Source organism: Manis javanica, chromosome 15 (assembly GCF_040802235.1).
Source record: "Manis javanica isolate MJ-LG chromosome 15, MJ_LKY, whole genome shotgun sequence".
Lineage (NCBI taxonomy): Eukaryota > Metazoa > Chordata > Mammalia > Pholidota > Manidae > Manis > Manis javanica.
The window spans coordinates 11,215,103-11,236,474 of NC_133170.1; the positions used below are offsets into that span (position 1 = coordinate 11,215,103).

The 21,372-nt window shown below is 42.4% G+C and overlaps 1 protein-coding gene, 1 long non-coding RNA gene and 1 other non-coding gene across 6 annotated transcripts in view; 2 read left to right on the plus strand and 1 right to left on the minus strand.

The window, feature by feature from the left end:
- BCAT1 (branched chain amino acid transaminase 1) overlaps window positions 1–21,372 on the plus strand; it is a 108,679-nt gene that overhangs the window by 19,207 nt on the left and 68,100 nt on the right. Inside the window, exons 1-2 of one of the 4 annotated variants that reach the window (XM_073222341.1) lie at window positions 11,161–11,784; window positions 12,684–12,755. In XM_073222341.1, the coding sequence (XP_073078442.1) occupies window positions 11,446–11,784; window positions 12,684–12,755 (411 nt within the window). In that variant the 5' untranslated portion in view covers window positions 11,161–11,445. Of the gene's footprint in view, window positions 1–11,160; window positions 11,785–11,922; window positions 12,038–12,388; window positions 12,613–12,683; window positions 12,756–21,372 lie in introns of those variants that run through there. The other 3 variants (XM_073222343.1, XM_073222342.1, XM_073222340.1) reach the window with 3 other exon arrangements.
- On the minus strand, window positions 10,709–12,239 carry LOC140846361 (uncharacterized). Its single transcript, XR_012125378.1, has 3 exons — window positions 12,110–12,239; window positions 11,466–11,549; window positions 10,709–11,151 (listed from the first exon to the last, which is right to left on the minus strand). It is a non-coding gene; the product is annotated as an uncharacterized lncRNA (long non-coding RNA).
- LOC118972756 (small nucleolar RNA SNORA18) lies at window positions 14,996–15,126 on the plus strand. The gene has a single exon (XR_005061835.2). It is a non-coding gene; the product is annotated as a small nucleolar RNA SNORA18 (small nucleolar RNA).

Sequence of the window (21,372 nt, forward strand, 5' to 3'; positions counted from 1 at the left end):
GAACAAATCGCACTCATGAAAGGCAGAACACTGGGGAATATCGGCTCTTGGCTCTGTGGCTTCAGATTTAGAATAGTTACAGATTGAAAGAGTGATCCATCCTTGGGCCCTGGTTATGAATGGTTACATATTTAAAACATGAGGGGGTGGAAATGGGGGCTTTAGAGTGAAAACTGGTTCTGTCTTCCTGGTTTGTCATCTTAGCTGGTGTTCATTCTGCAGGTAGCATAATTTCTACCGTTCACTGTCTGCTCCTTTTTTCTAGAATTTACTCCCACACGGGTTTCCCGCTTCCAGTTCCTCCTGTTCCTACCCATTCTGTCATTGTTGAGAGAATGAGATCACATGTAACTTCATGAATCAAGAATTTTTAAAAGGTTTCCCATCGTCCAGGCAGTTATCGGCATGCACGTTCCTTAATGCCGCCTCCCCCAAATGATTTCCCATTAGTCTCCTTTATCTTCTATTTCCTCCACCTTCCTGTATCTAAACCTTACTTACTTTTCACTGATACCTGCTTAAAGAGTCATAGGATGATGATGAATTGCAACTTAGACCTGTTGTAGGATATTTTATTTAATTAGAAATAATGACCAATAGGGTATTGTTCAGCTGGTTCAAAGCAGCTGGAATCACTATGGTATAAAACATGTAACTGTAATAACACACACACACACACACACACACACATATGCTCACACTTTTAAAACCATGTTTTTCTCTGGCAAAAGATCGACTGGTAGGGAGAAATGCAGTTCTTCTCTGTTGAGATTATTTTTCTGCAGTAGGTGATCACATTATTGTACAGCCATAATATCTACTTCCATTTTGGAAACTAACCACACTGAAATGCAAATGTGACTCTGTAGCAAAACTTTTGCATATTAGAAACCCTATATCTCTTTTATAAATTGAGACTGTCATATATCGGACTGACTTATAGAGGGACAAAACGTATGCCTTCGTCATTCGTGAGAAAGAGCATCCATACTGGTTTTTAAAAGTAGAGAAGTAAAAAAATCAGGTTTTCTAAGGAAATGAGTTTTAGTTTACTTGAGGACTGCAGCAAATCCAAGCAGTGAAGCAGCCCCAGGGGAAAACAGCTTTTTCTGTATGTTGCTCCCGTAATTTGAGGAAAGGCTAAAAAGCCAGTGGACCTGCCAGTATAGAGCAGTAGAAATGCTGGCCACGTGGAGCGGTCAGTTTGCCAGAAGGATTTATGAAGCATCGAAGGTCCAATCACTACTTATCAGCAGTACAATAGGGTTTTAAGGAAGTCATTTCACAAAGTTTGGCTTAATAGAGAAGTGCAGTCTCTGGGGACCCTTTCTTCTCTCTAAAGTTATAAATAATTCGGGTTTCGCAGACGCCAGATTTTCCCACTTCAGATTCAATATGAATCTTTCCCCTAATAATGATAACACGCACAGGCTGAGAGTCTACTAGATGCCCACATAGGCTTTATGTGAATTATCTCATTCAGTCCTTAGGAAACCTCTTATTATTAATATTATTTCACAGATGGAGACATAGAGGCACAGGGAAGTTAAGTAATTAGACCAAGCTTGCACTGTCACTCCAGAGTATCTCTGCTGTGTCTGTGCATTACATGAGCTTCCCTATAAGCTTGGGAACCTTAGGTTAAAACAAAGAAACAACTGTGACATGTTCTGTTCAGTAGTTTACAAAATGCTCTAACTTAGGTATTTCCATCTTACCTCTATAGAGAAGGTAGCTGAGGGTCACACACATTCATGTGAGGTTTAATGACATTGATGATCTGCCCAAGGTCATATCTCTATTAGATACTGAAGCTATACCTTGAAACAAAATCTTGGAGTGAACTCAGAACTCTTTGCTTAATAAGATTCACAAAAAGTTCCAAGAGGACTAACCAGAAATGTGTGGAAGTTAGCAGAGCTCTGAAAAATATCTTGTAAATAGATACAGGCTGTTTTTTGTAAATAAAGTTCAAAATATCCAGATGCAGAGCCTGAACAAATGGCAACATTGACAATCTATTTTTGATTCTTTTATGCTGTAACACAACTGGATATTTATATAGGCATCTGTTTTCTGTTCCCTCTCTCCCTCTTTGTGTGTGTGTGTGTGTGTGTGTGTAAAATCTATCAGCACATCTGTCAATTCTTTTTTGATGACTGCAATAAGTTAACATTCATTATATGTTTTGAACTTAAAAACATGGTAGATTTATTTGTTTGATCAGTTTATTCAGAAATTACTTTTTGAGGTGTGCACATTTGCCTGGCTGTGTACTAAGCTCCAGAGGTCCAAAAGAGAATGAATTGCTGCCCAGCCTGGAGGAGACTGGTATGCAAACAAGCAGGACAATAATCAAGCGTCATTACTGCTCTAGTAAATGTAAGGTTTGGCTGGTGTCTCCAACCTGCAGAACTCATGCCCCTGAGGATATAGGAAAACTTCCCAAAGTGGTACACTGGACGACAGGGTTAGGAAGCCAATGAATTTCCAGGCTGTCAACCTTTTTTAAGTCTTCCCTAAGCCTATCCTGCACGAAAACCTCAAAAAGGAGGCATGTCACTAGTTCTGTTTTCCACCAGCCTGTTCACCAGGGCCCTCCTCCCAGTCTGCAGAAGAAAAGCTTGCTTTCATTCCCTCCATATTGTCCAGCAGGCCCCCAGAGCCTAGAGAAATGGGTAGCTCAGGTTTTTGTGTCAGTGAAGCCTCTGCTAATCTGGCCACATAATAGGAATGTCAGGCTTCATTGTCTGTTGCTGTTCCCTGCCTCGGGGTGGATTTGGGCCTTAGAAAAAGGAAGCTATGGTGCACCTTGCAGTTTTCTGCATTCAGACTTGGTTAAAGATGGAAGCAGAGGAGCAGTGGTGGGTTTTGTCTAAAGACCTCGCCTGTCCTGTCCCCGACTGGTGTATGAATCATCAGGGGAAGCGAGGAATACTGAAGATGGCAGGCCCTTATTTCTTCCAGGAGACAGACACATGGTGCGGGCCCATGCCTTATCTCTCCATATTAAAATGCGAGTATCTAAGGTTTATAAGAAACACCAGGAATGACAACTATATGAGGCATGTCCTTGGCATTTTCACCACGAGAAAGCTTGATGGGTCCCTTATCCCATCTGTGTCTCTGTTGCATACTTGGAATGATCTCTAAGAAGAGGAGGTGATAAGGGCCCTGTTTACTTCAGAGAGAGAACGACACATCTCAGAGCATAAGGGACATATCTGAGAGAAATCAGCATTTGATATTTTCTTGAGCATATATTACACTCACAGGAAAGCATTTTCATTAACTTATTCAGAAAGACGACTGTATTCCAAAATACCTCATTTTTCTTTGGTGCACATCTTTTGCTCATTGCCAATCATCAACCACTTCTCATTTTTTCTTATTCACCATGTACTTGTTAAAATTTATTTATCTTAATGGGAGTATGTTGTGGATTCCACTGCAAAAGATGTACTTAACAGTCACAAATAAAACTTAATACATCTGCTTTGCTCAGGCCCAGTGCCTTTGCTTTTTGCTGCTGTTATTTCCCCAGAGTAGATTAACCTGCACTTTTAAAAGCAGAGCAACTACTTACTTACTGGTGTGACACAAAATGTTCTCTAAAGCATTCTAGAATATAATACTCTGGAATTTAAAATACAAGCATCATTTAATTAGGATTAATTTTTTCCTCCTAGAAGTCGATGCATGATTCTATTTCTGTAAAAAGCAAAATTATAAGCTTATTGTTTCTAAACATGAAATTTCTAATCTTTCTGTCTAGTGTGTTTAGGGGCCTGTTTCTCTGTCCATTTGTCACTTCTTTTTAGGTCCTTTGAGATGACCTAGAGACCTTGCCATGCAAAGGGTTTCTTCCCTGTACAAAGGAAGGTGGGAAGTACCTCAGGCGGAGGTCAGGAAGGGAAGGCAGGAGCTGGAGAGCGTCCTGACGAGTCCACTGCCGCATGCTCGGCACCCCCCACACTGAGCTCGGGAGTCTGCCCATCAAGCCAGGGCTTTCAGAGTAGAGTATGTGTACCCAGAACGTGCCACAGAGACTACCAGGTGTCAGAAGTATTGATCATGGTTTCTCTAACATGTAGGAAAAAATTAAGTTGTGCTTATATTGAACTCACATGGGATGAGATGGGCACCGTCAGTCCATCAGATGGCCATGCTGTTGAAAACTTTGAGCAGTGTCCTGAGGGCAAGGGAGGGTCACCTGTACACCCTCGTGCACTCGCCCCCCTTCAGCGGGCTGTGGTGGTGGCCTCTGCTGTGAGCCTGGATAAGATTTATAGATTATGTTGGCCAGTGGGAACTGAAAACCCTTGCAAAAGGGACAGCTGGCTTTCAAAGATGTCTGCGTACAAAACAAACCAAACACACAAAAAATTAAAAGCTTAAAACCAGAGTAAGAAAATATTAGTAATATATAAAAACAAGATAGCTAATGTTTTTTTGATTCTCATGACAGGGTCCGTTAACCATATTCTGAGATAAAAACACTGATGAATTAATCAGAACTTAAAAGCAGTGGGCCACAAAGTGTTCATATCCTCTAGAAGACTGTTTAAAAGGGATTTATACCTACCATGATTAATGATTACTTGGCCCTTGTGTTTATTGGACCGTTAGCCAAGGATGGTATGAGAAAACAATCATGATTGGGAGGATATTTAAAAATGCTAATTATTTCATGTTTATCTCATCTTTTTAATTTCTGTTTCTGTGTATGACTTATTATGTATCAGGTTATATTCCATAAATAACTAAATAAACATACATTAGGCTCACGTGCTGTTGTGGTTAACATTGCTCTATAACCAACCACCCTAAACAATCATATGTTATTCTCTCTCATGGTCTGTAGATGATCTGGGCTCAGCAGGGTAGTTTGAACCTGGGGCTTGTTGTGTGGTTTCAGGAAGTCATTGGAAAGGCAGGGCAGGGTGGGCAAGATCGCTGCTGACATGTCTGGCAGTTGGTGCTGGAGGTTGGCTGGGGGCTCACCTGGGGCTGCTGCTAGTGAGTCTGCACGTGGCCTGTTCCTGGAACCCGGGCCCCTTACAGCGTGGTGGCCGCGTTCCCAGTGAGAAGGAAGCAGAAGCTGCCAGGCCAGTTAATGTGTACGACTTGAATTGGAACTTGTGATGGGGAGCAGAAGAGCGTATACAGTGGAAGGGAATGTGGCCGTCTTACGCAGAAGTGTGTGTGACTTGGACACTTACAGAATGGGGTGAGAAAGGGAAGGGGGTAATCTAGAGGCATGATTTTGAGATTGCTCTTTTGTAGACTACAGGTAAATTGTGTTCCCATAAAATCACAAAGTCCTGATGAAAAATGCTGTGAAAGTTCACATTTTTTTAAATAAATCAATTCATTTTATCGGTAAAAAATTGCTGATCAAAGTAGAAAACATGACATTAAAGACGTTGTGATCGTTAAAGAATGATTAACTGTTGTGGCTTGAATTGTGTCCCCCACAAAGATATGTTGAAGTCCTAAACCCCAGTACCTGGGAATATGATCTTATTTGGAAATAGGGTCTTTGCAGATGAATCAAGTTAAAATGAGGTTAAACTGAATTAGGAGGGGCCCTCCATCCAATTTGACTTAGAAGAGAAGAGGGAATGGAGACACATGAAGGGGGATGCCAGTGAGATCACCCTTCAGAGATTGAAGTGCTGCAGCCCCAAGCCCAGGAGCACCTGGGTTACCGGAAGCTGGACGAGACAAGCAAGGATTCTCCCCTGTAAGTTTCAAAAGAAAGCTGGCCCTGCCCACACCTAGCTTTCATAACTGAAAGAAAGGTTTCTGTGGTTTTAAGCCACCCAGTTTATGGTACTTAGTTACATGGCCTGGGAAGATGATACAGTAACTACATACATATTACAAACAATTGCTTGTTATGATTTCTTTGTGTTTTGCCTTCCCAGAGACATGAAAGGGGGATTTCCTTGGTATGTAGGAGCTGCGTCTCCTCCCTCTGTCTTCCCTATGCCAAAAAGACAGCACGCAAGTAATAGGTGTGCAGTATGTTTTGTGAACCAAACTGAGCCTTATTTACTTTTTCACAAACTTTACATTAAAAAAAAATGGAGCACTTGGAATGCAAGATGTTTATTTTTAGGTTTTCTCTTCATATAGTATTCTGATGAAGATAACCTAACCCAAGGGCTACCTTTAGAGAAAAATTATGATTTCTACTTTAAATTAAAAAGTAGACATATAACAATAGCTAACATTTTGAGCAATTATGACATGCTAAGTACTGCCGAGTCTTTTATACATATCTTCATGTTGAATGTCGTCACTGCCTTATTACTTAACTTATCCTGATTTTAAATGTGACTCAAAAGAGGATTAGTAACTAATCAAGGGTAATAGAGCTGATAAGTGATAGAACCAAAATACCAAGCCTCAGCTATGATCAAACAAATCACAGTGCTCAAACCTGCACTAAAACCAGAGCCACGTGTGGCTATTTAAATGTAAGTGAAAGTTAATTAAAATGAAAGAAAATTAAAAAGTTCCTTAGGCACACTAATGACATTTCAAATGCTCAGTAGCCACCTGTGGCTCTGTGCGGATGTGGAACATTTCTGTCACTGCAGAAAGTTCTGCTGGAAAGCCCTGGTCCAATGCGTAACAGTCATACTACATTGAAAGGCCCTATTATGGCCGGTTAAGGGAAGAGAAGGAACAGCAGAAGAAAGAAAAAAGGAAAAGGAAGGAGAGAGGTTTAGTGTGAGGCTGTCGGATGCGGAAATAAGCCTTTGTCTAGGAGTAGAGTCAACTCTGAGGAGAAGTTTACTGTATGTAAACTTTGGCAGTTGAAATTCTGAAGCATATTAAATACATACTTTTTAAAAAATTAAAGAACTGCAGTTCAACAGGTAGTTAAGTTTCAGCTGTGCGCATTGCCAGGCGAACAAGTAGGTATGATGTCCCTACAGAAAAGTTAGAGCAACATTAATCAAATGATCAGAATAAAGTAGAACAGTTATTTTGAAGTGGAAAGAATTCTATGGAAATAAATAGCAGGGGGACCCACCATAGCCTAGGTAGGGCCCAGGACTGTCTTCCCCAGGAAGTGTCATTGAATTGGGAAAGGGATGAGGTCAGGCAGTGGCAAGGGGCTGTTTCAAGCAGATGGTCAGCTATGAGAAGGCCCGAAGTCAAAAAGAATGACTGACGCTAGTTGAATGTGTGGCTGGGGAAATTGGGGGTGGTAAAAGGTAGCCGGAGAGTCAGAGGCAGGAGCCAGAATTTGGGATGGGTTGGGGAGCTTATTAAATATTTTGTCATAAGGCTGGGGTAAGCCTTGAAAATTTTCCAGTAAAGCCAAAAAGAGATGATGCTCAGATTTGAGATGATTCCCCTGGTTGCCATGCTAAAACCAGCTTAAAGGGAAGGAGGGCTGGAGGCACTTGAAAGCTGTTTCGTACTAAAATGGCAATAATATGGCTGGAGAAACGGCAGCTGTCAGGTATTTGGAGCTAGAATGTGTAGACATTGGTGATCACTTGGTCGTGTTTGAAGGACAACCCTAATGTTTCTAGCTGGGGCGATTGCATGAGTAGGGCCAGTACCCTAGAGCCCACAGGCCAGCCAAATCCACTCTGTCCATATTCGTAAATACAGTTTTATAGGGACACAGCGAGGCCCATTCTTTTACATTATTGTTTATGTTTTGTGATAGACAGATTTGCAGAGTTGCAGCAGACAGCCGGTAGCCCTCAACACCTGAAATGTTTGCAATCTGCCCTTTCAGAAGGTGTTGGCCATCTGAGGTAAATGATCATTACCTACATTTACTGAGGGATTGAGATTTACCAGGCAAGGTGCTAAATAATTTATGTATATTACATATGTTAAGATAATCTATCCCAGTTGGCAAACAGGATGTGTTGCTGTTGTCCCATTTCACAGATGAGAAACTGAGGCACAGATACGACATTCTTACTCACCCCATAGCTTCAGTTACACGTACATGCCAGTGACTTGATAAATGTTACTTCTAATCCAGACCTCTCATTTGGGCTTCCACAGGCTTATCTCTAACAGCTAGTCCCAGGTCACCTCAAAATTCAGTGTGTCCCCAACCAAATTCCTACTCATCCCCTCAGACCATGTCATCTTTCAGCATTCCATTTTTCTTGGTGAATATCACCAACCAGACACACACACCAGAACCAAGGAGGCCTCCTGGCACCTTTGTCTCTCTCCCTTCTTCCTTCTCATCTCCATTCTAAGGATTGCTGAAATCTGGCTGCTGCTCTCCAACTTTGTCACCTACCACCTGCTAAGTCCACCTTATTAATAGGACATCTCATATGTGGGTTCTGCAAGGGCTGCCTCATAAATCCATCCCTTTACACCCAGGCCCTCCTCCAATCTCCAAACTGCAGCCAGAGGGGACCTGACCCTGTCAACCTCCCACCCTATTTCCTGCCAAATCCTTTCAATGTTTTTTTTTTTTTAGTTCTTAGGAGTCCCTGGGTCCTTTCATTGTGCTTTTGCATTGTTTCATTGTTTTTGAGTTATTTTACGGATAGCTGATAGAAATGCAAAATCATTCTGTAGACAGTCACATAAATTTTGCAGGTCGGGGTTCAATTAACTTCTTTCCCCTACTGTGAGGGGATCCAGTTTTATATTTATATGCAAATTCACATCACTATTCCTGACCCAGAAACTGTTCTTTGAACCAGTTTTAACATCTGCCTGGTCACTTCATTAAGTGAGTTAAGCACAGTCTGTAATACAAGTTCATTTCATGTCTATGTGACAGCCAGGCTTTTACCTTTTTGGGGGTGTGTACAGAAATGGAATTTCCATGACCCCGATTCTCGCCTGACGCTGGTCTGCTTGCCCAGTGGGCACGTGCAGTGCTTGCAGGTGCAGGCTTGCACACATGTGGGCCGTAAGTATTATTGACTGTATATGAAGAGCTCCGCCCAGTGCTCTGGGGCTGCCAGATGGGGGGCAGGGGTGGGCAGAGACCGGCTTCTGCATGCAGACTTGTCCTGAGAGGGACGGGATTCTAGATTGTCACCTGCCACCACGAGAATAAAGCTGGGTAATAATGCCTTTTACCTCAAGAGCATTCTGTCGTCATTTTTCAGTCTCCCTGAATTCAGAGTGAACTTGCCCAGGGCTTAAACGCTCAGGCAAGACAGAGAGTTTCTCCTTTTTTAATTCTATATGGCACAAAGTTGGCCCTTTACCTCCTGCCCTGGCCAGTCTCTCCCCAGACAGAGCACCTTCCACTTGTCTCGCCCTGGTCTTTTGGTCCCTTGTAAGCACTACGTTCCTTTCTTTCTCAGAAATGTCCTTTTGGCCTGGAATTCACTTTCATCCCAAATGTTTTCCATCCCTTCCTGCAATACATTTTTATTATCCTCCAAATTTGTGCCCCAGGATTCCTTTCTAGGCCCAAGTTGAGAGGCTGCTAAAGCACAGGTAGTCCTTGTACATTTGCAATTTCACATTTGTAGCATTAATTATGCTTTTTAACACATGTAACATTTTTCTGTCTGGCTGGAAGCAATGCATGATAATGGCATGGAGGTATGTTCACATGGCATCTCCAGCTAGTCCAGTGCCTTTGCAAATGTTACACATATAATGTCATAGATCTTTGATCTTAAGTACTGAAGTGCTCAGAAGAGAGGTGCAATGAAAAAAATGAGTCATCAGTAATTTGTTCAGCCATGAAAATGGAGAGGCAGCAAAACCATTGGGCTGCCTTAAAAGTTGTTTTACCAGCAAAAACAGGTTTATTGAGGAATAGCAAAAAATTAAAATCTGGGTCATGCAAGGTACAAGAAAACCATAGGTTTGGCCTGAAAATAAAAGCAGACCAAATCTCTCTCCTAGAGCAAAAGGACCGAGTGGTCAGGTTTTTCTAAGCACAAAGCCCATTGGAGGAAACTGGGAGTCCCATTATCATGGGTTCTCATTGGCTGAGTTATGGCAGCCTCTCATTGGCTGGGCCATTTGTCGGGAGGCAAGGCAGAAACCCTCCTTCCTGCGGCTGGGGATTAAAGTAGCTAAAACAGCGTGGCCTGGGTGTCTTCCCGTGGGTCTGAGATTAGGGGAGCGATAGGCTGAGAGCTTCCCCAGCAGGCCGCCTACGGCATGTCAGCGAGGTTTCCTTAATTTTCACAAAGGCTATCGGGAACCTTGTTCAGAAAGTCAAATTACAGTTGCTTGATGGGGGGAGAAACAGGCCAGTCAATACAAACTTCACAAAGTTTGGCTCTGAAAGAAACGGTACAGGAGATGCTATGGGTACTTCTTAAATAACACCATTATTGTATTAATGCTTTCTTGACTGAAAAGGGATTTACAAGTAACATTAAAAATAGCAAGAAAATCGAAGTTGTGTCCTGGCTACTTTTAAAACAATAGGCTTTGAATGAATATCATATAGACATTTAAGCCATCTATTGACTACAAATGAGTTGTTTATAACACTTCAACGAAGGGTTTCTTATTCTTAGGGTTGGGCAGAGGTCAAGAACTGGCAGCCCTAGAATTTACTTAGTACTTTTAAAAATTTTTCGTTAAAGAAAGAAGAGAAGACTGGTTTCCAGTGACATGTGACCCGCTCAGGCTCTGATTTTTTGGAGCTTAAAACTCCACCCCAGCATAAGAGGCTTTTCAGTGCCTTATATAAAGGGACGGGAGGGAGGAAGTGAAGGCCGTTTTCTAAATTAATAAGAGCTTTTTCAGCTTTTAAGGCTGTAGAAAATCATTTCTAAAACTGGACCGCATTTAAGCGCTCTTGCCCATAATAAACCGCCTTACCCCTTTCCAAGATCAAGTCAGCCCAAGTTACCACTTTCTATTAATTTAAAAGCCCAGAAAAGCTCATCATTCAGGCTGATGTTGCACCGGGAGAACACAGCGGGGGGGGGGGGGGGGGTTGGGGAACCAAGGCTGCTAACGATCTTCCTTTTCGCCTTTACACGTCTGATGGCCCGCTCAGTTCTGTATGTTGCTTTCACAGGCCTACATCAGAAAACTCAAGAGCATTTCATTTCGGAGCTCTTGATAGTTTATTTCGCCCGAGAACGATGAATGGGTGGGAGGATCTACGTGGCATCTTTGGGAAGAAGCAGCTCTTAGGGGATACGAGCCTGGCAGCCCCTGAACAGACCGAGTTACAAATCAGACTTGGTTAGGTGGCACAAAGAAATCTAAATCCCAGCTTTACGTTCTCCCCCTTCAGTGTGCAAGCGGGGTTCCGTGGCAGTTAAGAGCCCACGCCCAACTACCCATCCTGGGCTGCAAACCGCGGAGGGGAGGGGGAGGGGCCGAAACTGACTTGCGTGGGCTTGAGGAAGAAAAATCTCCCGTATTTAAATCAATTTCCCCGAGGTTGCCTTCCACGGCCAGGGGGCGTTTCTGGGCCTCTCCCCGGGGGTTGTTCAGTAAATAAGGATGTTCGTCAAGTGCTGCACCTGGAAAGGCGCTCGGTCGTGGCGCGCGCTCTCGTGCTCCAGCCGGAGAGCCGGCGGCGGGCGCTCGGGCTTCGGTTTTCCCGACTGCAGAACGCAAAGGGCGGACGGGTGGGCTCCTCCCCGAGGAATGCTGGAGGCACTGCGTGGCTCCCTGCGCCGCGCCCTGGCGCGGGGCCCCGGGCTGCGGCCGCCCGCGTCCCGTGGTCCTTGCGCCCCGGCTGCGCCCCGCCGCCCGCTCTCGCCACCAGCCGCGCACTGGGTGCCGCCGCCGCGCCCCATGGCCAGCCCGCCCCTCGCCGTCACGGGCCTGGCCCGCCAGGTACCCCAGCGCCGCGCTGGCGGGAGGGGGGCGGCGTGGACCCGCTCCCCAGGCCCGCGCGCCGCGCTGCAGCCGCCCCTTGCCCGCCCTCGGGGCCCCGCAGGGCGCCGCCCGCCGCCGGGGGACGTGAGCGTCGCCGCGGAAGCCGCTTTGGGGCGGGGGGAGAGCGGAATTCCTAGGCTTCCAAGAGTGACAGCCAAGTCCTGCGCGCCTCGCCACCCCCAAAATATTTTGACCGCAGCCTTCTGCCCTCGTGGGTCCCTTTCTTCCCTCTCACCCCCCTACTTATTTAGCATATCAGGCCCTTTTTTCTTCAAGTCTATACCTTTTTCCAATTCGTCCATTTCCCTGGTGTGTTTAGGTATCTTTTCATTCACCCCCTGATTCCCCGAGGTTTTGCCCTGAGCGGGTGGGGCTGGGTGCGTCGTTGCGCCTGCACCGGGGGACCCTGCGCGCGGAGAAATGGTTCGCTCTGGGCCGCATCCCTTTTCCAGGCTCGCTATTGTGCGCCCGTGATTGACAAGACCACGAGGCTGAGGGCGCGCAGGAGATTTTCCTATAAATGGCTTAAAACCCTAGTCTAGACTACTTACTTGGATATAAGGGAGACAATCACCTACTTGTTCTTCGCTGGGGAACCCTGGCTTTGTAGGGCGAGCCAGGAATTAACCAGTCTTCCCCAAGCCGGGGTGGAGGACAAAAGCAGCGGCGTCCTGGCCCGCCGCAGGAGAGAGGCGTACAGACCACCGCCACTAGGACGCTCTGCTTTGGGGCTGAGCCTGGGCGTTTGGTCCTCCTTTTCCTGCTGGCTTAGGCACACGCGTAATGGTGAGTGAGAGTGATTACCCCCAGCCGCAGTTACCACCTGGTTTACTTAATGGATTTAATTCTTCTTTAAGGACAGCAAAAACGGATGCTCCGCAGAATGTACTGGAGAAGCAGGATCAAAAGAGGTGGCCGGGACTTTTAAGGTAAGTTGTTTGCCAGAGGTTACATGAAACAGCCATTCAACTGCCATTTTTGTTGTTGTTGGGATTTGGGGCAATTTCCACTGTGTGGGTTATCTAGTAGTTCAGATATGCTGCCACACATTTTAAATTCCACTCTTAAGAGGGAAGAAGATTACTTGGGGAGCAGTAATACATTCTTGCCATTTCAAATTACCTGGTGTTACTTATTTTATTTCATCATCATAAATTTTTTTGGAAAACCATTTGTGAATATTCACCTCGACATTTAATAAGGTTTAATCACCTGATTGATTAATAAGTACAGTTTTCCACTCTGTGGCATGTTAAACTCGTGATTTTTCTCTTTAAGCAGTACCTAACATTTCACAGTAAAAGTGTTGTGTTTTCTTGTATTCTTTCTGAATTATGGGGTTTATATTAATCTCACAGTTCACAGAGGAATGGTGAGGAGCGAAAGAAGAGTCTTGTAAAAGTACTTTGAAAATTGTAAAAATACAAATGTAAGGTGTATTATTATTTTCTCTCTAAGTCATTCTCTCCACCCTCTCCAGCCATGGAGGTTTTCGCTTCTCCTCTTTGTGCTTCGTTCCACTCTCCTGCTGCCTGTTTCAGTCACTGTCAATTGTCATCCGTAGCACAGAATGTCCTAATGATCTCACATCCTGGCAGGGTTCAGAGGGAGGGGAAACTTGACTCATTAATTTCATATACACCCAGCTCTTACTATGTGCCAGGGACTGTGCCGGACATTGGGAACCAAAGATAAATTCAAGATGAGGTCTCTGTTCTCAGGAATTTTTTAAACCCAAAATATATTAAATAGCATAATTTCCGTACTAAAGTAAGTGTGAATTTCATTTGTCCTTAATATTCCTGGTCCTTTCCTGATAATATGTCCACAGCCCTATCACTAATATAATCTCCCCTGCTGGTCTGTGAACACTATGCTCTAATACATTGTGGGAAGTCAGATACTGACATTTGGGTCCTACAAGGAATGAGATACAAGGGACTGACTGCTACTTGGTAATCTCTCAGGGTCATTTTATACGGGAGGTAAATTCCTCAAAAAATATAAACATGGTTTTTCCCCAAAGGCCATTATACTTTTATACATACAAGAATTTTTGCAAAGGGAAGAGTTCACAATGAAAGTAAGTTATTTGATAATTTAGATGATTACATATTAGGTTTTAGTTAAAGGGGAGGTATTTCTATGTTCACGTATTTACTTATCAAAGTATGCATTGTAATGGTGTTTCTATTTACGGTGCATATGTGACGAGGCCAGTGAAAAATGAAATTGATAATTTGGGGGAGAAGAATGGTGAGGTTTATGGAAACATCTTTGTTGACCTAATTTTTTATCTTTCTTGCTTTACCCCATTAATTAACTTTCGAAGTGCCATTTGGGTTTCTCATGGGGCCTTTTCACCTTGCATCCCCTCCTCCATTTTGATGCAGTCATTTTAAAGCGAAGGTGCAGTTTTCCAAAAGGGCCCAGCAATGAGCTCTCTTGATACTGCACAGTCGGATGGGGTCTTTCTTTGGGCTCAAGAGTCGTCTTTGTTTCAAAGAGGTCACCTGCTTATTCCTCCGGTTCCCTCTGCTTTACAAGTCTCTCCAGAATGTGGCACTCCAAATTAGTAATTCTCCTCTTCATACCTCCCTGGTTTGATTTTGAAAGAGTGCCTCTAAAAGGTAATGAACACAGCACCTAAGGCTTTCCAAATAGAATACAAAAATGCACTCAGTGTAGAATAAAATGAGGTAATTTGTCATATACATACGATTTTGTTGAAATGGTTATAATACAGATGTCTTTGAAAGTTAAGCCTTGTGGCCAATGCTGAAAAATACAGTTGAGATCAGTGGCGAACAAAAAATGTCACTGCTGGCTAACACAGTCCTCGGATGCACTGAACCCAGTTGCTGCACCTTCCATGTGCTTCCCCATTTCAGAGCAAATGGTCATCCCACCATGCGTTTTGAATTAGGAAGTTGTTTGTTTTTATTATGGCTGGTTTCTGTCAATATTTCTTGTCATTACACAATCCAGTCATTGTGTGTGCTTCCAAATTCTCCCACAAGCATATGGTATGAAACATCCTGGCTTTGAAGTCGTCAGAGAACTTGGAGCATCAAAAGTAACATTAACTATGTAGGGAAAGGTGTCATTTTACAAATTCTGTTATTTTTATCCATCTCTGGAGAGGAAATGTAGAAAAAGAAAACGGTTTCTTGAGGTCTATCCCGATGGGGCTTTTTCTGTCGACCTACATGGTTGGAAATGCCTCATAGTGTATATATGTGGTTTCCTTTACTCACAGAACTGTGTGTTAGCTCTGTGGCAAAGAACTACAAGACAGGTCTGCTCCACCTATGAAAGAACTGATAGAGGATTGTTTTTTAATCTTAGGTATTTGCATATCCCAATGATCTATACTATTCCTAGGGTATGACAGCTTAGGACTAAATATGATTTGAACTTAACTCAGGGTTAGAGGGTATCTGAAATTGAGAACCAGGGAGATCCATCTCCTTTCACCTTAAATGTGGCCCCAAAGTAAACTGCTTGAAGAAATGGAGCTCAGATTACAGGTGGGGAGTTTCTGAATTATGTCCATATTCAGGAGGAGAGCAAAGAAGCTGAGCTAAAAGAATACTGGACTGACTGATAATAACTGGATTGAACAAAAGTTGATATTAGAAGGACTTTTTATTGAAGATCATGCCTCACTTTGGAGAAGCAAATGTGATTGGCAGTGGAAGGAATCACCATATTACTAAATTCTTAAATTTATTGACTGATTTTGCCTATGTTACATAATAAAAAATAACCCTTTATAGTTTAAAAAAGAAAATGAAAATGGTTTCTAAAAAACAGTGATAAACATTGTTTATGAAATCTGTTTCTTTTATGGCAGTGATTTTTTTTTCACCTTAGAACTGTATTTCACTTCTACTCAAAACCAGTCACATACCTTCAGGTAATATTGTTTGTCTTCTTTTGAATTTCATTCAACTGTATCACCTCATTGTTTAGATGTAGTATTCTTTGGTAATTCCTTTTTGAGCTCAGGTTAAAAGCTGCTATTTTCAGTTTTCAGATTCACAGAAGTATTTTCAGATAAAGGAAATTAGTGTTTGAGGAAATTCTGAAGCCACCCCATTGTGCATTACTTCGAACTGAATATAGGGGAGTCCTTATGTACAAATTAGAGAGATGGCTGCTATTCAGATCATTAAGAAATCCCATATCTTACAAAAAGATGTGGGGGTTTACTGAAATAGAGCTAATACCTGGTAATTTAATTATCCTATTCAATTTCCAGAAACTTAGTGAGTATTAGCACATTATAATTACAAAAGCACTAAGCTGAGCATAAAAACATCTTATTCTGTGTCTCTGCTTTGCCTTCCACTAACTTGATTTCTCAGGGCCAGGGGCTCACTATGGGTGGTCCCAGGGGAATTTTAGAGACTTCGGAAAAGTAAAAATTACACTGGGCCTTGATCATTCTCAAAATTGGTTCTTTAAAGGTTTTTAATAACACAAAAGCTCTTTTATGAAATATACTAAATACAAGTGTTTTGTTTTGTTTTTTAATAAAAACTAGCTTTCTATTATGCTGAGATGTACAAACCATGAACGTCAGTCCAAGTTTAGTGAAGTTTAGAACAATTAACCAGGCATATTTGATATGTATAATTGTTACCATGTTAAGTAAGGCCAATATAATAAAGAGAAATGATTCCCGTTTCCATTTTGATCAAATCAATTTAGAAGGATTTCACAGAGCCAAACCAAGCCGTTTGGAAGATGAGCTCCATGTACAGTGGGTGTACAGGCAGTGAGCATAGTAAATGCTAGGCAATTTGAAAAGCAGAGGATACCAAAGGTAACTGGACCAGATGAGGTGCTGGGGTAAGAAAAAGGGAGTTTGGATAAGCTGGAGGCATCACATACCCAGTGTTAAAAGTGGAGGAAATAACAGGGAGAGAAAGACGTTGAGTGGGGGAAGGCACCCGTAAGCCAAATTTTAGTCCTTCCATCTCTTCTTCCATGTTTGACTAAAGCATGTAAACAAGAACACTGAAGGGCTGGTAAGTGTTCAGGCACTGGGCTAACATGTATCCAAAGTACCGCCTCACCTATATTCTTTGGTAACAGAACCCTGATTTTATTTTCAGTTCTCTGATCCTGGGTGATACACTTTCATTACCAGCCTCTCTTGCAGCTAGAGAGACCAGCTTGACACATTGCTAACCAATAAGGCACAAGGGAATTTCTGGGAAATTTTTGTTTTGTTGATCAAAGGGAACAGATTGGTCAGGTACTGTCTGTGTTCTTCCTCTTTCTTTGGACCTTGATTAATCATGAAAGCTGAAGCTACAGCTATAGCTCTTCTTTTTTGACTCTGAGGAGGAGGCCAGGAAAATCACAGATGATTGACATCAGGGGATTCTGCTCCTTGGCTGCTGTGGATTCGTTATGTGAGAAAACTGACTCCCACTGATTTGCTTGCAGTGAGTGTATTACTAGGTGATAAGTAAAAGGTTTATGCACAACAGTAGTGAGCAGTAGGACTGAAGATAAGTTAGTGCCATACTTGGGATCCTTAATTTTGGGGCTAAAACAAATGGACTTGAATCTGTAGTCATTTAGCTCTTCATGGACATTGACAGTCATGATAAAGCATGTGGTTATGTTCATGAGGGATTATAATGAAGAGGTACAGGATATTCGTTACTGAGGGGGTAGTAGAAATTGAAGAATCAGACTTGCTAAAGAAATATTTGAAAGTACAAGTGTCTCAGTGCAGTGATATGGGAGACTCAAGGTTGGGAGATGTGAGAACGATAAATGACCTTCAAAGTAATAAAGACGCAGAAAAAAAAATTAGTAACAATTCACAATAAATTTTTTAATGGGGGTCATTTGGGAAGGGGGAATGTGCCCAGGGTAGTAGTTAAGGATTTTCTAGCTTTCATTTTTCTTCCCTTCTTTACAGTAGAATTTTTAAGTAAAATAATAAACATGCATTCCTCTTATTAAATAAATTAAGGGTGAAGAAGTAAAGAAGCAGAAAGTCATAGGAATATCACAAATAGACACAAAGTTTTGGAGGAAATATTGTGTGTTTTTTGAGGTATGTTCAGTTTGAGATAACCAAGGTCCCGAGGTTGCAAAAGAATACATGGTATTTGGGAAGAATTCACAAATTCGTGACACTTGACTCTCCTAAGTCAGTGGTTCTCAGCCCTATCTTGTGCCGTAGAATCCTCTGGAGAGCTTTAAATAAAAATTGGTGTAGAGCTCCACTTCTGAGTTTCTTATTTTTTTTTTCCCCCTGAGTTTCTTTTTTGTTGATTTTGGGTAAGACATGGGCATTGGTATTTTTCTAGAAAAAATTCTTCCCTTGTGAATCAACTGGGCAGCCAGTGCTGGGGACCCATTGCTCTTCAATTTGATGAAATCTTTAAGGGACAAAGTGTGGTATGATTCTCAGCCTTGATCACACAGTTAGACTCACTTGGAGAAGTTAAACAAACAAAACAACCACCCTCCTGCCGTATCCCTCTGAGATTCTGGTTCAGTCCTGCCGTGGGGTCCTGGTTGGTGGTTTGGAAACCTCCACAGTTGAGCCCAGTCTGTAGCCTGAGTCGAGAGTCACTGATGCAGATCGGAAGTGTAGAGGCTCAAGGCGATGCTCAGCACTGTTAACCAGATTCTTGGGTTTTACCGTCGTCTCAACTGTTCTCGTCCCTGCTCTGCTCCTTCATACTTTCGAAAGAGCAAGAAGCTAAAGCATGGTAGCCATGCCTCTAGTTTTATCCTGGAAGGCTCCTCCAAACTGCTTGGATTAGAGACATTAGCTGGGGTTACTTTAATTGCCAGCAGACCCTATGGTAAAGATTCCTGGGGAAATAAGGAAGATGGGGTGTAATCTTAGTTGCACAGCACCAGAGCTCATGGAAAATTGGAATGTCAGTCATTCTTCAAGGAAGTGACTGGTTCTCTTGGCCCATCCATTTTCCCTACTTCAGCAGCCCCAGTGTCTTAGTGACTTTACCTCCTGCCACCCCACTCCCCCCACATTTCCCCCACTGGGCACTTTGCCAAGCTTGTTCCCACCATAGGACCTTTGCACTTGCTTCCTCTGCCTGAAATACTTTGTCCCTAGATGTCTACAAGTCTACATACCTTCTTTCTTTATTTAAGTCTCTGCACAAATGTCACTTCATCAAGAAGGCCCTTTCTAGGCCTTCTATCTAAAATGAGTATTCTCTTTCCCATTTTAACTTTTTAAGCAGTTTCCACTTTCTTTATAGCACTAATCACCCCCTGACTTCTTTGATCCATTTATTTATTTATACTGTTTTCCCTGTTAGATAAAAGGACTTGTTTTGTCCCCTGAGGTTCCTTTGGGCCTACAGCAGTACCAGGTACATAGGAGCTCAAAAAATATTAGGCCTAATGAGTGAATAACCTGCTCACAGTGGCTCCTGCCTGTCCATGGCTGACAGTGAGCTTGCCCGAGAAGGAAGGGCTGAGCCCTTCGCACCCTGGTCTCCTGCTTGCTTAGTGCCTGAGCCACACTGGCGCAGCTGGTGTTCACTGAGTGATTAAAAGGGGAAAATGCTGAGAATCATAAAGCAGATGAGGAGGAAAGAGGAGCAAGGGGACGAAACAACAAAAACAGTCACCCCATAGTTGTTTGATATGAGGCAAAGCCATACATAGTCTTGCTTTTAAAATATTCTAAGTAGTTTGTCATTGCAATAAAGTTGTATGTACTGTATTGCCTCTTGGTTTCATGGCGGGTAGAGTTCATCGGCGAGCTTAGACGTCCTTAAGGTGGTATAAGGATTGGCTTCTTGTTGATCGGCTCATGATAGACCTGATTGCTAATGATAGAAATAGCAGCTGGGAGGTCTTGCTTTTGAAGACCCATGCAAGTTATTGATTCCATTCAAAAGAAAAAAAAAAAGCCAATCTCTGCTGCCTTCAAAGTATGTAAATTCATATCCTGAATTCAGCAGGTCTAAAAAACTCAGCCGTTTTCCTCGCCCTCTTCCTCTATACTTTCAGTTACTCCCCTCCTCTGTTAGTAGGAAACTTCTCTTAGTAGTTTTAATAGGTGAAAATTTGCATTGTTTTACTCTATTGTTAGGGTTCCACATTTTTCTTAGTCCATGATCCCTTAAGCTCACTAAAGGAAAATCACAGGCTTTGTTGTACAAGAATACTGTGAAACCATTCATGTCATAAAAAGTTGATGTTAGCAGCTTTTCACTCACTTTAAACCCTGGTCGTCTTCTGTGGATGAGTCTGTCGTTCATTAGGGACTGTATCTGAAATCAGCCAGACGTTATTTTCAGTGTTTAAGAAAACCTGTACTGTATTATTGTATGTGTGAGGTGCTGCCCTCAGGTTGGAGATTTAATGGAATATTCCAGTTGGAATTCTTGTCTAAACAGTCAAGAGGGATTGACAAATGTTTTTGATGGGCCAGATAATATTTAAGTCTTGAAGGTCATCAGGTTTCTATTAACAAGTATGCTTTCCCTGAAGCTAAAAGAATGGTGTGACTGTTCCAATAAAACATGTTACACAGCATTCCAGGAGGCTACATTTGACCTGCAGGTGGAATTTGCCCAACATCCTCCCTAGTTCAGAGGATAAATGGAGAGAAATGGGATTCAAGGATCAAAACAATTTAGCTGAAATGTATCTCTATAAATAATTTTTTTTGGCATTTCATAAAGAGTTTTAAGTTAACTTGCTTGTATTAAATAGTGGTGGAAGAAAGTCACCCCCTCCCAACCAATATGGCATTTTATTAGCATGTTTTAACGTAGCATTACTCGACTAACCTAAAAATTACAGTGTTGACCTTAATGCCCCACACTTCACTGTAATGTTAGCTTTCCGTTTCAGATTATGCTTTCAGCCTAAATATTATTCTAAAAATAAAACTGATAATCATTCATAAGATATCAAATGACTAAGGCAATCATAAGGCAGTGAACTAAAAGTCATGAGATCATTTGAAATATAATGATAAGAGCTGATGAGGTAAAGTTCTTTATTTGTAGGGAACCTTCTACTGCACAGTGGAAGTAAGTACTTGGGAATTAATGATGGTTCTGTATTGGTCTTCACTGTGAGTATAGAGTAGGTCTCCTGCTAATATAGCTTCTGGGCAGTGTGGGCTTTATCATATTTACTTGAGGAAGTCATAATGCCTTTAAAACTTTTCCTGTGGAGTGCTTTTGTATTTTAAAAGAAGTGGAGTTTGATTTTTCTTACCAGCCTATTAATGTTGAACCTGTCCCTGGCTCATTACTGTTTTTTAACTGGTCAAAAAGCTCCTACCCATGTGGTTTTACTTAGTCTTCTGCAACTATTATAAAGTTAGCGGTGGTACTGGTTGTGATTCACATGCTCTGTGTTTTGGGTCATTTGTAATGGGCAAGCTGGCTGTGTGGAGTGTTGGCAAAATGCTGCTGTGTGAAATTGTTTCTTACTACTATTATATATCTTTCTTGCAATCAGAGGTCTTTTGTTCACTGTTTCCTCAACATCAAACAGAGGATTTTTGTTTTGGTG